This window comes from Polypterus senegalus, chromosome 3, assembly GCF_016835505.1.
Source record: "Polypterus senegalus isolate Bchr_013 chromosome 3, ASM1683550v1, whole genome shotgun sequence".
Classification (NCBI taxonomy): Eukaryota; Metazoa; Chordata; class Cladistia; order Polypteriformes; family Polypteridae; genus Polypterus; species Polypterus senegalus.
In genome coordinates, this window is record NC_053156.1 from 28211822 (window position 1) to 28225773 (window position 13952).

At 41.5% G+C, this 13952-nt stretch overlaps 1 protein-coding gene across 1 annotated transcript in view; it reads right to left on the reverse strand.

Annotated features, from left to right (window-relative positions):
• Positions 1-1087: 1087 nt before the first annotated feature.
• itga5 (integrin, alpha 5 (fibronectin receptor, alpha polypeptide)) overlaps positions 1088-13952 on the reverse strand; it is a 168526-nt gene continuing 155661 nt past the window's right edge. The window contains exons 19-25 of the mRNA XM_039746867.1: positions 9812-9879; positions 5032-5182; positions 4449-4541; positions 4124-4203; positions 2400-2480; positions 2117-2222; positions 1088-1261 (exon numbers count right to left, since the gene is read on the reverse strand). Of these exons, the coding sequence (XP_039602801.1) occupies positions 1088-1261; positions 2117-2222; positions 2400-2480; positions 4124-4203; positions 4449-4541; positions 5032-5182; positions 9812-9879 (753 nt within the window). The remainder of the gene's footprint in view (positions 1262-2116; positions 2223-2399; positions 2481-4123; positions 4204-4448; positions 4542-5031; positions 5183-9811; positions 9880-13952) is intronic.

Consider the following 13952-nt stretch of genomic DNA (forward strand, 5'->3'; position numbering starts at 1 on the left):
TGTTTCGCCACACGCAATTACCTTAATCCGCATGATGCACACACAGCATCTAAATACTAATAACACATGGAAAAATGTCCATTCTGGGTGATGCTTGCTAGAAATACAAGGTGAGGTGACTTTTGCCTGCAGATTGTATATTAATGCATGATGTAATTTTTCTACTTCTGATATACAGAACATATCCTAACTAATAGGGCTCTCCATAAATATTTTATTGCATTTTATACAGCATCAGAAGAAGATTTAAGTGTGTAGCCAACAGCACCTACTAACCGCACACTAGCTATACATTAAATAAACTGTGGCTATGTCTATAGTTAAATTATTTTCTATTAACTTCATTTTTTAATAAAGTGAACTTCAACCCATCAGGAATAGAGGAGGAAACTACTTGTGCAAAACACTGTGCATCAATGTTGAAGATGCCAAACTGTTACGGTTTCTATAATGGTACACCCTTGGAAGCACACCTACTACTTTAGGTTAGCCGGTTAACTCAGCCTCAAGGCAGAATGGATGCTTAAGAAACACAAGGGCCAGAGTTCAAATTCAAATATTTGGATGAGCTACAGCAGGGGAACAAGGGTGAACCTGAGTCGTGTCTCCATATTATTAAATAAACACCCAATTCAGAATTCTTAAACCCCCTTCTTGCTTTCAGGTACAGAAGGCAGAAGTTTCAAAGTAAGGTTGTTTTGCTCACTAAACATGGTGCTGGAGAGAGGAGATATGTTGCAGGTTGTTTAGCACATGCAAGAACATGTGACAGTTAAGGACCTTAAACTTTGGCACCAATTCATTTTCCAAGAGTCAGCAATGCCATTGTGAACCAGTAGAGGGCAGTGCCACCTAGTAAGCATGAGGCTTCAGCAAGGCTTTATATTCCTACCCTCTTTTGAACAACTAATCAAACTCAAGTGGAAGAGAAGAATAAAATTCTCCCTATCCCATGTTTAATCGGGTAGGAAATGGATAGCCAGACTACGGTATATAGCATCACCATATTACAATACTTTCAGATTTCCCCCACCCCTGGTCCTTCTTTCAATTACTCCATTAAATACTCACCCTCAAATCAAAGACGTTATGAATGGCTTACCTTAACCTGGAAAGGGTTTATGGAGGTGTTGGTGCTACAGTTGAGAGGGCCTTGTGTGATGATCTCTACAGGATACAACAGATGGTGACTGTGCAGCTTAACTGGGCAGTTCACCTTCAGAAGGGTGTGGCTGATTAGGCTTGGGCCTTTGTTGGTCATCTAGGAGAGAAAGAAAGTCATATGCAGTAATTAATGGTGGAAACGAGCAATGTTACAGTGTGAACAGGAGAATTCGAAATGCAGCTTCCTTTTTTTGGGAAGATTCCTGGTTTTGCTACCCATATATATTTATTTTTCAGCTCCCTTTATAGGGACCCTAGACATACATGCATGTCTACCGACCTCATCTGCCCTGGTGGACATTCAACTGATAATAATATTAGTTGTCCTTATTCCTGAAACTTTAAACTTTACTTTTCTCCTTATAGAGACCAACTGCATACTTAGGTACTGCTCTACCACCACTCCACTATGGACATTTAACAGACTATACACTTCACCCTGGACCACCACCTTACCCTAAAACTGCTTCTTATCTAGACATATATGTACATAATCTGAAAAAAAAAAAAAAATTCACCTTCTCTCTACTCTTCCTAGTGAACCTTTATTTGACTATAAACCTCACCCCCGGACCACTTACCTTCTTCATACACACAGGAACTACGCACGCATGCCTATTTTTGCTCCCTCACTCTGCCTAAATAGAAAGCCCATATCCAATTTCTTTATCTCCACCACCACATACTTAATAAACCTTATTACCCGTCCACTCTTAACTGCTTCTTCACCAACCTAAACTGCAATTTCCCTAAATACAGACTCATTTTTATCCAGCTCAATCCTTAAATCATCTTTCAGTGATTCCTTCTAGATCCTTGCCGAACTGTGGCCTACATTGATCTTCCCAAACCCCCTCTTTCTCAGCCGTACTCCCCAAATCCACACATACTCCAACAGCCATCCACTTCACTACTACAACTCTCTGTCCTATATCAAAGTATTGGCGCTCACCTCATACACATGCTGGACCAAAGGCCCTATGTCCTGTTCCATCTCGGGATTCTTGGTCGCTTTCCAGTTGACCAGAGGGAAAATAACATTTTCTGGGTGTGATGCTCTGGGGTTGGAACAAAAACAAACCATCAATGAAGTATGGATCAACCTCTGCTCTAATCAGACTTAATAAAAGCTCAGAAACAAAGCCTTGTTCCACTTGGAAATCTTAATTTATGAAATCAAAGAGTTCGCTTCAGCAAATTAAATTATCCGTGTCTGTTTTTTTGAATACACTTACCCCAAGAACGAGACTGCAGCCGACACAGCCACGTCAAGCGTATAGTGGACCAGTTCGCTTCTTGAATTGTTCTCATTCTTACTGTTAAGGAACAAGAAGAAAAAAAGAACGAGTTGGAAGGAGAGGAGAAGCAATCACATGCCATTTCAGTAGGAGAAAGTGGGTTGTAATCAGAGTTTTACACACCCTCATGTACAAGTGACACTAAGAAGAAGTCAAACATGATCACCTTCCTTGAGAGGTTCTCCCCACCAAACCAATACAATGGAAACTTTCAGAGATACTATGTGTGACGTTAAACTCATTTCTGCATTAAAGGAAAGTGGGGCACAGTCCACCAGATGTTGTGCAACAGAAGGAATAAGCTTATCTTGGGAATTTAACTTAAAATGTTGGCAACAACCCTTAAATATGTCATCTTAAGGTTTCCATCATATGTCTTTGTAAACTGAGGATAAATCGAGCTTTTCGAAGTACGTGAAACTGACTTTGTGTTTGTGCTACCATCCTGTTTCTAGCTATGCAGCTAGCTCATCTGGTCCTGCAGTGTTCTTAGTATCTTCTTGGCTATGTGTGAACACTTGTGCAACCTGAACTTCCCTTTAGAGTGACACGGCTAGAAAACTAGAGACCCTTCATGTTTTAAGATTTTCCTATGCAGTGCAAGCCATTGATGAGATAAGTCCAGTGCCATTTGCTCTCGTAAAAGCGAGCCAAAAAAAGAAAAAGAAAGAAAGCAGATGGATATCAGAAACACATGGAGTCCAAGATATGACTCTGATCAGAACGGGACTGAGCAGCATCTTGATCTTCATTCACCTGCTGAGGATCTCCACCTGACTACACTAGACTTAAGCCACCAAGAAAAATGTTTACGTGCTTACTTCAATTCATGAAAAAGAAGTCGGCAGTCCACTCTTTTAAAAAGTCAGAGTGCAGCTGTGGAAGGAACAGGTAGGCAGAAAAAGGATTTTGTAAATTGTGTGCCAGCCTCGTGTTGTTCAGCAAATTCCTGGGCACACAATGGATAGCACTGCTACTGGACAGCCCAGAGTCTTCAGTTCAAGTCCTGCAGCGCGTGTAGTCTTTGTGTTCTGTCCATGTTATTGTGGCTTGTCCTTCATGGACCTTCATTTCTTGGTGTTGCCTTTTCAGTGTATGCAGCTTTTTAGCCAATTGATTTTCCTATGTAACGGGTGGTTGTGTGGCTATTTTACTTATTGCTTAAATCTATATTTGGTTAGAAAATGTCAGAGGGTATCAAAATGATCCGATTCCAGCTGAGACTGACCAGGCACCACCATTGCTTTGGTTGGTGGATTTTGGTGTGACGGGAAAGATGCATAAACTTAGCTGAACAGAGACAACCATGATTAGTTAATCAAGTTAATTCTAACCTTAGAGAGGTCTGCATGTATAATTAATAATTCTGGTATTTAAACCTCCCACCCCACCAGGACTGTCATGCCAAAAATGTCACACACCTAACACTCTTTTCTCTTCATCTGTGTTATCAATTGGAAAAGGTAATCAAGTTCTGCTAGATCTGCACCATAAACAGTTATAGCCAGATCTCCTTTTGGGAGCTGGAACCTGGTAGACAGTTCACAAGAAACGCCACACTGAGAAGCCCCTATTTTCCACAGTGAGTTAATGCAGACACCTGAATTCTCCACAAAGTACTCCTATTTCCCAGACCCCAACAGTGCCCAGGCAACTCCTACCTGCGGATCTGAAACTCAAACTGCACAGTCCTCTTCTTGTCCTTCAAGTGTGGGACTTTAAAGCGTAGACCACCCCATAGCTGAGGAGAGAATGGGATGAGGACTGTTATAAGAGTTCATCACAGATGCACTAAAAATAAACTGTTAAAGACATGAACCACATTCCCATCTTCATCTTGCTCCTTATACCAAAGGTGCTTTTAAGACAGGTTAAGTGATCCACACAAGTTCACACGCATTAACATTTTGGCCATTGTCCTATTACATTTCACCTCAGTCCCAAAGATTAATGTGTTGCACTAAAGAAAACAAACAAGATGCTTACGCTGGTCTTGGACTTCATTGGGTTGCCCAAATCACAGATGACTACTCTGGTCTGATTCTCCATCTCGTAGCTACAGGTAAGTTCAGAGAGAGACTGGAAAAAAGAAAAAAATACCATAAATGTATACTTCCTTGGATCAACTCTTTGGACAGTTAGTGCCTTTCACACACAGCTCCTTCACAAAACATGACATTTGTGGTTCAAAAATGAGCAGGAACTTCTTCCTAAGCAGGCTTACCACCCTGTGTGAGTGTACAAGTGTTTGGAAGACTTGGCTGTTCCACATTTAAATTTGTGTGTTGGAAAACAGCCGATTTTCACACTGAACCACGACCAGATCACCCTTCAGAACATTGAACTGCACTGGATTTATATGTGACCCTGATATTCCCTAACCCTTCCATGTGTAATGCCTTGACCAGCTGGCCACACAGCCTTAAGCCAAACGGGCAGCAGGATGCACTCTTGCAGTCAAACACCAAGGAGGTCAAAACCACTTTGATGATAGAGCATCTCAACAAAATGTTCATGTTATACCCTTAAAAAGATCCTCCCTTTTGTTGGCAATTAGAGCATTACTTGCCTCATTGTTGCGTACAATCCCAATATACTCAGACTCTGGAGGTGGGACCACATACAGCTCAGCTTCATAAGCACCACCTTCACCTTCATTGCGGGCGTTGAAAGTCAAAGTCAAGGAATTGTCATCACCGAGGTACACCTCTTTACGGTCCCTGCAAAACAGAGAAGGAAGAGTCAGTATGGAATACACTGGAAAAGGGACTGAAAGGGTGAGGCAGCAATGACAGGTGGACCACCAGTAGTACTGCACGCTTGACAGGGTGGAGACAGAGCAGCAGCAGGACTAAACACTTCTTGTGTCAATGGAATTAATTTCATTGGAATCAAAACAATTCATTTCACAATTTTGTTTTCTTGAGTAAAATACTGACTTTCTCTGCAAATTCAATTTGAGGTGAAGCGCCACATTTCACTCATCCTTAATGTGTGCCATACAGAACTTTAACGGCTAGCATAGGGTAAGGCCTGTAGGTAGCCTTTAACCATCACAGAAATACCCAGTACATCTATTTTAGAAGTTTGTGAAGAGTGACATATGCAACAACTGGTTAGGTAGCTTCTAGGGACTTGTCTGTTGCTCTTTGGGATTCACTAGGTCTTCAAGGACATCTTCTCAATCTGGGTTATGGGATGAACTTGTTAACTGCTTTTCAAGAATTCAGTTTTGACTTGCAAACAGGTTATGGAACACATAGGTTTAACGCATTTAAGGTATGTTTTGGGGGTGCACCAAATTGAGAACATTCTGAACCAAAATCTTTGCATGCCTATCAGACAGCCTTGGTGTCACAATCAGGCCTAATCAACTAACAGCTGTGTTTGGTGGACTCCCTTATGGGATTAAAGTGGAGAAGGACAAAAACTGTAATTGCCTTTACTTTACTAGTAGCATGTAGACTTATCTCACTCAACTGGAAGAATCCTAGCCTACCCCTTTTAAATCAGTGGGTAACTGATGTTATATATTATTTGAAATTGGGAAAAAAAAAAAATCAAATCCTCACTTAGAGGATCTGTTCAAAACTTTAAAAACCTGGCAAGATCTAATCAATAACATTTTAGAATAAGCATTTACAGTATATTGAGGTACAGGATTCTCTTCCCTCTTTTCTACTCTTGAACGTTTACTCTGGCTGGTGGCCTTCACCTCCTCCTCTTGAGTAGGAGTTGAATTGGATTTAGTTTTGTTAAGCTTGACTTTATTATATGGAATATTACTTGCTTTAAATAAATTCAATTAAAATACCACCATTAAGGAGTAAATAAGTAATACGTAGTGTTGAATGACGACCTTGGACCCCAAGTAATAGACTGCAGAATTCATGTGCCAATCAAGTGCCCATTACCTGTTGGGTATTAGCATGTGGTGAGGCTCACAGAGTCACTTTGAGACACCATCCTTAACATGTACCTGTCTTCTACTGTTTTATGGACCAGTAAAGGATGATATGCCTGTAGACCACCTAACCTGTTCTTGAAAATGTGCCTACATTGCTCAAGCAGTCAGCAAGTCTCCAGGAACATCCTTCAACTTAGGAGTAGTATGGAATGAGGACTCAGGACTTTTGATAATCCACTGAAAGGTTCATTTTTAAGATATTCGTTGGTGGAAAAGATCTCCAGATTCTGGACCGGCTAAGAGAAAATACGCAAATGTCTCCAGTTCTGGATGTATTGAGTGATGTCCTAGAGAACATATAACATAAGGTGCACAGCTTCATGTTCCATGTTTTCATACTCTTCATAAAATGCTTGTCATGTCTTGTGTTCTCTTCACTGGGTTGTGGGGACGAATCTAACCTTTGGCAGGGAGTTTTTAATTCCGCTCATAGGTTAGATAGATCCCAAAGGCCTTGCAAAGCAATTAGGGTTACTGGTTGTGTCCCCATGGGATATAGGATGCATATCTGTAGTTTTGTAGGAGTCATTCTGCAGTAATGTCACTTAACACACGCCAACAAGCTCACTGATGCAGACATCTGTTGATCTTTAGGTCCCGAGTCTGGGGTTATTTCAACGTTTGTGGTGAAACTGGAATTGGAAGGCTCACAGAAGACAATCTAGAGAGATAAAAGTCAAAACCAGGCAAGGGACACAAACCTTTTGGCCAGTGTTAAAGAAAATTGACAGAGCAGAGTAGGTCCCTCCTGTCAAACTTTCTCAGTGCCCTAAATGTTTCCAGAAACAGCTAAGAGAGCCATGTGTTCAAACCTCCACCCACCCCCTCGGCACCCACACTCTCCAAGGAGATGGGTAAGTGATTCCATATAACCACGGTCCTCGGTTAAAGGAAGTATTTGGAACCGCGCCCCTCTGGCATGTAGGCAGAAGCGTGGATGCAGTGAGTCATCGGCTCGCTGTTGGCAGGGTAGCAGGATGCAGTTTAGCCAAGTTTACAAATGCCATCCATGCAGGAAAGCGTGACGTCCAGGGAATTCTGACAGAACTGCGGCGGCACCACCGCAAAGGGCCTAAACTTTTTTGGCTTTTCTCTAAAAAGTAACTTTCAGCCACACAGGTGGTGCCAAGAGACTAGGGATTTATGTGCGAGAATGGCAAAATTCCTCAAGAATGGGTAAAGGCCAAACTACAGTACATCTTCACTGAAGACATCGACCAGACATGCACAGCGCCCAGCTAGATCAAAGACATTAGCACATGCTGGGATCTCTCCATGGATTCAGCTTCAATCATCACTACACACAAGGTCTTCACAGACTGTGGTATCCCAGGCCAGAGCCGAGAAATGAACGTCAACTAATTTCATTAAATTTAGCATGATGCCATGTGTCACTTATGAAGGAACATCATTAGTGGAGTTCAGTGGTGACACAACGCAGAGAGGGGATGAAGCAAAAAGTCAGACATTCAGCTCGGTATGACGAATGGATGTACAACTCCAAATTGAAGCCACTTCAGGCACAATGGTCTTCACTTTGTGTTCACGTGCGAGTGGGATTTCTTCCATTTAAAACATCTCTCTATGCTCTGGTCATGGAGTCTTTTAGTTTGATATCTGGGGTTGAAATTTTGAGCGTCTCTGGAGACCTGCTTAGAGGATATTGGATTTATGGGGGTGTTGCTCTTCAACAGCTGTTTTTTGACCATGTAAATGAAAACCATCTAACATTGTTTTCTCTCTTTAGGAGTGTTTGTTTGGGACAGTATCCTCAGGGTCCTATAAAAAGATTAAGGGATACACACTTTAAAATGTGGCTTAGAGATTGACAGGGGACAATTTCTCTGTAGACCTGATAAAAGATTTGTGTTCATTTTGCAGTTTATAAATGCATTTTTTAGATTGTCAATAGGGGACTGTGAGCGATACTCCTGCTCTTTAGGGGTCAGTTTGGCACTACTGTCATTAGATACCCACTAACCTAATATGGGACACATATTCCTGTCTCTCTTTAGGAGTTTTGGACAATTCTAGGATTTTTTTGGGTATCTCCTCTCATACTGTACTTTTCTATTGCTCTTTGGGTGTCTATTTGGAACCACATTCTTAGGCCACGTTTATACTTCACGCGACGCATGTTCCAGTGGACACCACCACTACGCAAGCGTTGTACCGTTTATAGTTGTGCGTGTACTTTTAAGTAAATCTGGAAGATTCCACCAGGTGGCAGTGCGAGAGATCATCATGGTGAGTAAACATTCGGCTTTGCTGTGTTGTGAATTGCCTGAAACATCCAATAAATTCCCAGGACACCTTTCTGCAATGTCTCTGTTCCTGGCAGTGGTATTCTAACGTCCGCTAAGGTAGACAGGCCACTAAAGTCCACAACTGAGCAGTGAGATGCACAAGTTCTACTTTCTTTAGGGCGGTGTCCCTACAAATGTGTTAATATGCAATTTGTTTCTGTTGCTATTACGGAGTCAGTTTTGGACCATATCCTTTGATTTTAGTTAGTTCTTAATGCTCTTCACAAATTAGTATTTGACCTTGTCCTTGAAGACAATTAAACAAGAAATAAGATGAAATTTCTATTGCTGTTTAGAGGTCTGTTGAGACAATGCCCTCAAACTTCCAATTGGGATGTGGTATACAGGAAAATGCTAATCTGTAGGAGTCAATTCAGATTCATATTTTTTAAAATCTTCATAACAGAATTTAGAATACAGGAATTTTGTAGGAGTCCATTTTGGATGGTGTCACCAGAATCTGCTAACGTGTCAGTCATGTTTCTATTGCTCTTTAAGTGTCAGTTTTTGAGGACACACTTGATACAAAGACATTAGTCATCGGCCATTTATGATATAGTCTAAAAAGTGCCAGAGGGGACCGACTAGGAGAAAATGTACAATCGGTCATGCATATCTTCCTAGTGGGAATCCTAACACCAATTGATTGATTGTTAGAACTTTATTTGCCCTAAGGATAAATATAAATGTGGGCCTCTTTAGAGATTCTGGAGGGTCATGACCCTGGACTACTGGTAACAGGCAATGGCTTTGTAATGTCCACTGAACTGGTCACTACACCTAACTGGGTGGTCTGCCAAGAAGCATCCAAGAGGTTTATTAGCATTTTGCATCTCACCACTAGCTAACTCATTAGGGGACACAATTGAGAAGACGGGACAGTATGCGTTATTACTATAGGTTCTATACCCAATTGAATGAACTCACTTTTTTAAAATTATTTCTACCAATCTTGCAAATATCTTCTATAAGGTAGCAGAATTGAAAGACATCTATACTGGCTTAACTGCAAGGACAAACCCACCCTCATGACAAAGTTCTAAAAGTAAAGGGGAGACAGAGGAAAGCAGACTTACCCATGAACTGCCAGCTTGAGATCTGGGACGCAGATGTTATCCTCACCACAATCGAGCAGAATCTGAACCTGGAATCAATCAGAGGGAAAAGGGGGGAAAAAAAAAATAAGCAGGAGGAAACCAAAATAAAACAATGTGACAAGCAGCACAGAGAAAGAGGGGGCACTGGCAATACAAGTGGGATGTGATGTACTATAAGCCCTGAGCTCTCCCACATTAGTTAAGGAGAAGGGGTGCTGCTAGGTCAATAGGGTATGGGTTGTGAAGATGCCAATCCCAGAAGAGGGGGGAGGAGAAAAAAAAAAAAAAACGGAAACGGGGGGGCATCTCATAGGGATTGGGTGTGCACTTAATAGGCCTGAACTGACGAGCTGCAGTGGGATAGCATCTCGCTTGAGGGGGACTGACAGGCACATCAAAGCAAATAAGGGAGTGGCGCGATGGAAAAATTAGCAGGGCCGGTTGTTGCTTTGCACTGCCCACAAACTTTGATGAGATATACTAGCACGCAAAATGTGAAGCCGCCATGTCCCCAAGCAAACCAGCCACTAATTAAAGGCCACTAGGTAGATATCAATCAATCATTGCTGGATGACCGAAGGTCAGGGCACAGAAAGGCAAGGCAAAGAGGTGAAATAGATGGCTGTTCCGAATTAGCTTCTGTAAAACCAAACTGCATTTAATTTAAAGAATCAAATGAGGCAGATTTGAAGTTTTAGGACAACCCTCAATCCTTATACTATATATTCATCATCATCATCCTCCAAATGGCCCAAAGACCATCCTCAAGGAAGGATGATGCTGTTCCCCAACAAGCAAACCCAACGAAGCTGCAATGCAGTTCAGTTGTAGTCAGCCAATAAAAAGCTCAGGTGGGCTAGGGGGCTTGTTTAGATTATCCACCACAGTGGGACACGCCAGTTCAAAAAAAGAATCAATCAGCTTTATTTAGAGCGCAAAGTCACCATGCAGCAGGGTCCCAACACACTGTACAAATTAGAATACATAAGACGTGATATACAATAAGCAAAGAAAAACAGAAATGAAAATAAATCATTAATGTTAAATAGCAGCTAATAAAATTGGAATAACATTAAAACATTAGAAGTTCAGGAATGTCAACAAAGGAAAAACATAGGGAATATTTCAAGGGACAATAGGGAATATTTCAAGGATGACACACTGGACTGCATTCTAAGGCACATTGTAAGGTGGGTTTTGTGTCTTGATTTAAAAGCCTCAATCGAGTGGGCCTCACTTATACATAATGGCAGGCCATTCCAAAGATAAGGTGCACTTTGATAGACAATTGCTCTTTGAACAACTAATTTTTTTCTTAACTGAGGGAATGACCAAAAGACCAGCATTGAGAGAGTGAACAGGACGTCCCGGAGTGTATGGTGTAATTAGCTCAGCTAAGTAAGGAGGTGCAACTCCATGTAAGGACTTATATGTTGAAAGCAGAACTTTAAAATCAGCTCTTGCTTGTACTGGTAACCAGTGAAGGGAAGCAAGGATGGATGTTACATGCGCAAATCTTTTCCTTTATGTCAAGATTTTAGCTGCAAGAGTTCTAGTGGCACCACTAGAAAGACCAGAGAAAAGGGCATCACATTACAAGTCCAGAAAGCAAAATGCACATGTCAATGTTTCAGCATCACACGGAGATAGAATAGACAGGATTCTTGGAATATTACACAGAAGAAAAAATGCTGTCTTGGTAATAGTCTTGATATGAGACCAGAGTGTGAGACGATTATCAAAATTTACTGTGCAGAACAGACTACCCAGTTGTTCATGAGCTGTTTGCAGCAATACACGGTCCATTTCTGTTAGGATGCTAATGCGTTTGTTAATGCCATTTCCAACTCTCTTGAAGAAATCACTGTCACATAAGCTTTGCTGAGGTGCACAGCCTGACAAGCTAAACATGATAGCAACTGAACGCAAAACATGGCGCCTGACACAGCAGACCTGTGTCCATACTGAAGATCTCATTTTAAAATAATCCTCTCTGTTAATTTCCTTCATACTTTTAAACACATCAAATCACATCACCGGTTAATCTTAGCGGTCTTCAGTCTCTCCTTACAGCTCATACCAGGCACTCTTCCTGAGACTCCCTCTAGTGCTGCAATGTCTTTTTTTGTAACATTAAGACAAGATGAAGCCTCACTTGTGCATTATAGCCTTAAGCATAACCTCCCATGATGCACAGCGTCTTCAGAAAGTATTCAGAGTGCTTCGCTTTTTATACATTTTCAGCCTTGTACTAAAATTGCTTAAATATATTTCTTCCCCTACATCAAGCAACATTCAATTCTCCAGAATGACAAAATTAAAACAGGATTTTAGAAAATTCTTGCAAACTTAAATTATAATAAAAAAAAAAAAAAAGAAATATTGTTCAGACCCTTTATTTGGTACTTCGCCAAAGCCCCTTTGGTAGCGATTCCAACTTGGAGTCTTCTTGGATTTAACGAAACAAGCTTTGCACATCTGGATTTGGGCGTTTTCTGCCATTTTTCTCAGCACGTCTTCTCAAACTCTGTCAGGTTTGATGGAAATCAGTCAGTGGACAGCCATTTTCAGATCTCTTCAGGGATGTTCAATTGGGTTCAACTCCAGGCTCTGCCTGGGTCATTCCCAGAATTGTCTCTAAGCCTCTCCAGTTTTGTTGTTGCTTTGTGCTTAGGGTGATTGTTCTGTTGTGAACCTTCAGCCCAGCTTGTGGTCCAAAGCACTCTGGAGCAGGTTTTCAATAAAGGATATCTTTGTATTTTCCTCCATTCTACTTTCCTTCAACCCTGATTAGTCTCCATGTCCCTGCTGCTGAAGAACATGCCCAGAGTGTGATGGTGCCACCACAATATTTTGCTATTGGAATGGTATTGCAGGGGTGATGGACTGTGCCTTGTTTTCTGCAGGCATGATGGTTGGAAAGGAGGCCAAGCAGATCTGTCTCTGGTTCATCAGACCAGAGTGTCTTGTTTCAGTCTCATTGTCCTTCAGGTTCAGTCTTGCTAACTCAGAGTGGTTTGTCATGTGTTGTTTGACCTATCTGCCAATAAGCCCAGATCAGTGGATCATTTCAGTGGTGGTTGTTCTTCTGGAGGTCTCTCCAGTATCCCCACAGGTTCTCTGGAGGGGTCACCATTAGGTCTTCGTCACCTCACTACTCCCCTAATTGCTCAGTTTGGCCAAGTGGCCAGCTCTGGAAGGACTCATGATTATTTCAAACATCTGCCATTCAAGAAATATGGAGGCCACTACCCTCTTAGGAACTTTCAATCCTGCAGAAATGTCTTGCCTTCCTCAGATCTGTGCCTCGATATAAGCATGTCTTCAATCTCTGGAAGCAACACCTTCAACATAAAGGCTTTGCTCAACTGCGGGACCTCCCAAGCACAGGCTTGTGCCTTTCCCAATCACGTCCAGTCAATTGAACTGACCACAGGCGGACACCAAACAAGGTGTAGAAACACCTCCATGATGATCAACAGAATAGGGGGAACTTGCACCAAATTTCAAACTTTATAGGAAAGGGTCTGAATACTTAGATCAATGTGATATTTTATGAAGGAATATTTTGGGCAAAATTAAATAAATACACAAAACTATTGTGAAATTTGGCAATAATTAAAAGAGAGCATGAAATGCGAGTGTAAATGAATACAAGCATCACAGAATATGCTTTTTTGTGCTTATTTAATTTGTAATATTCATTCAAACGTAACATGAAATGCATCTTGAATTTCAAACTGTCACTTTCACTCATCAAAGCTGAGAGGGGGGCTCTCACAAGTGCCATTTTCTCATTGGTGAGTCGTCGGTACAACAGACTTGAACCTTCAGCCCTCAAGTGCCACTTTTACAGCAAACCGTTCAATTGCAGTGTTGAATTTGGAGTTTTCAGAATTAAACTCGCCGCTTCTTAAAGGAATTCCAGGCACATTTTTCTTGCACAGTCACAATTTTGAGCGACAGGAGTCAAGTTAAGCAAGGCGCATGAGTCCACCAATCCCAAAACAGCGTTCACTAGAGCCCGCCCTCTTAGGTTTGACGAGTGAAAAAAGTCATGTTTCATGTTGCGATTGGAGGAATAATTACAGACAAATGGAAAAACATTTTGTGACATATT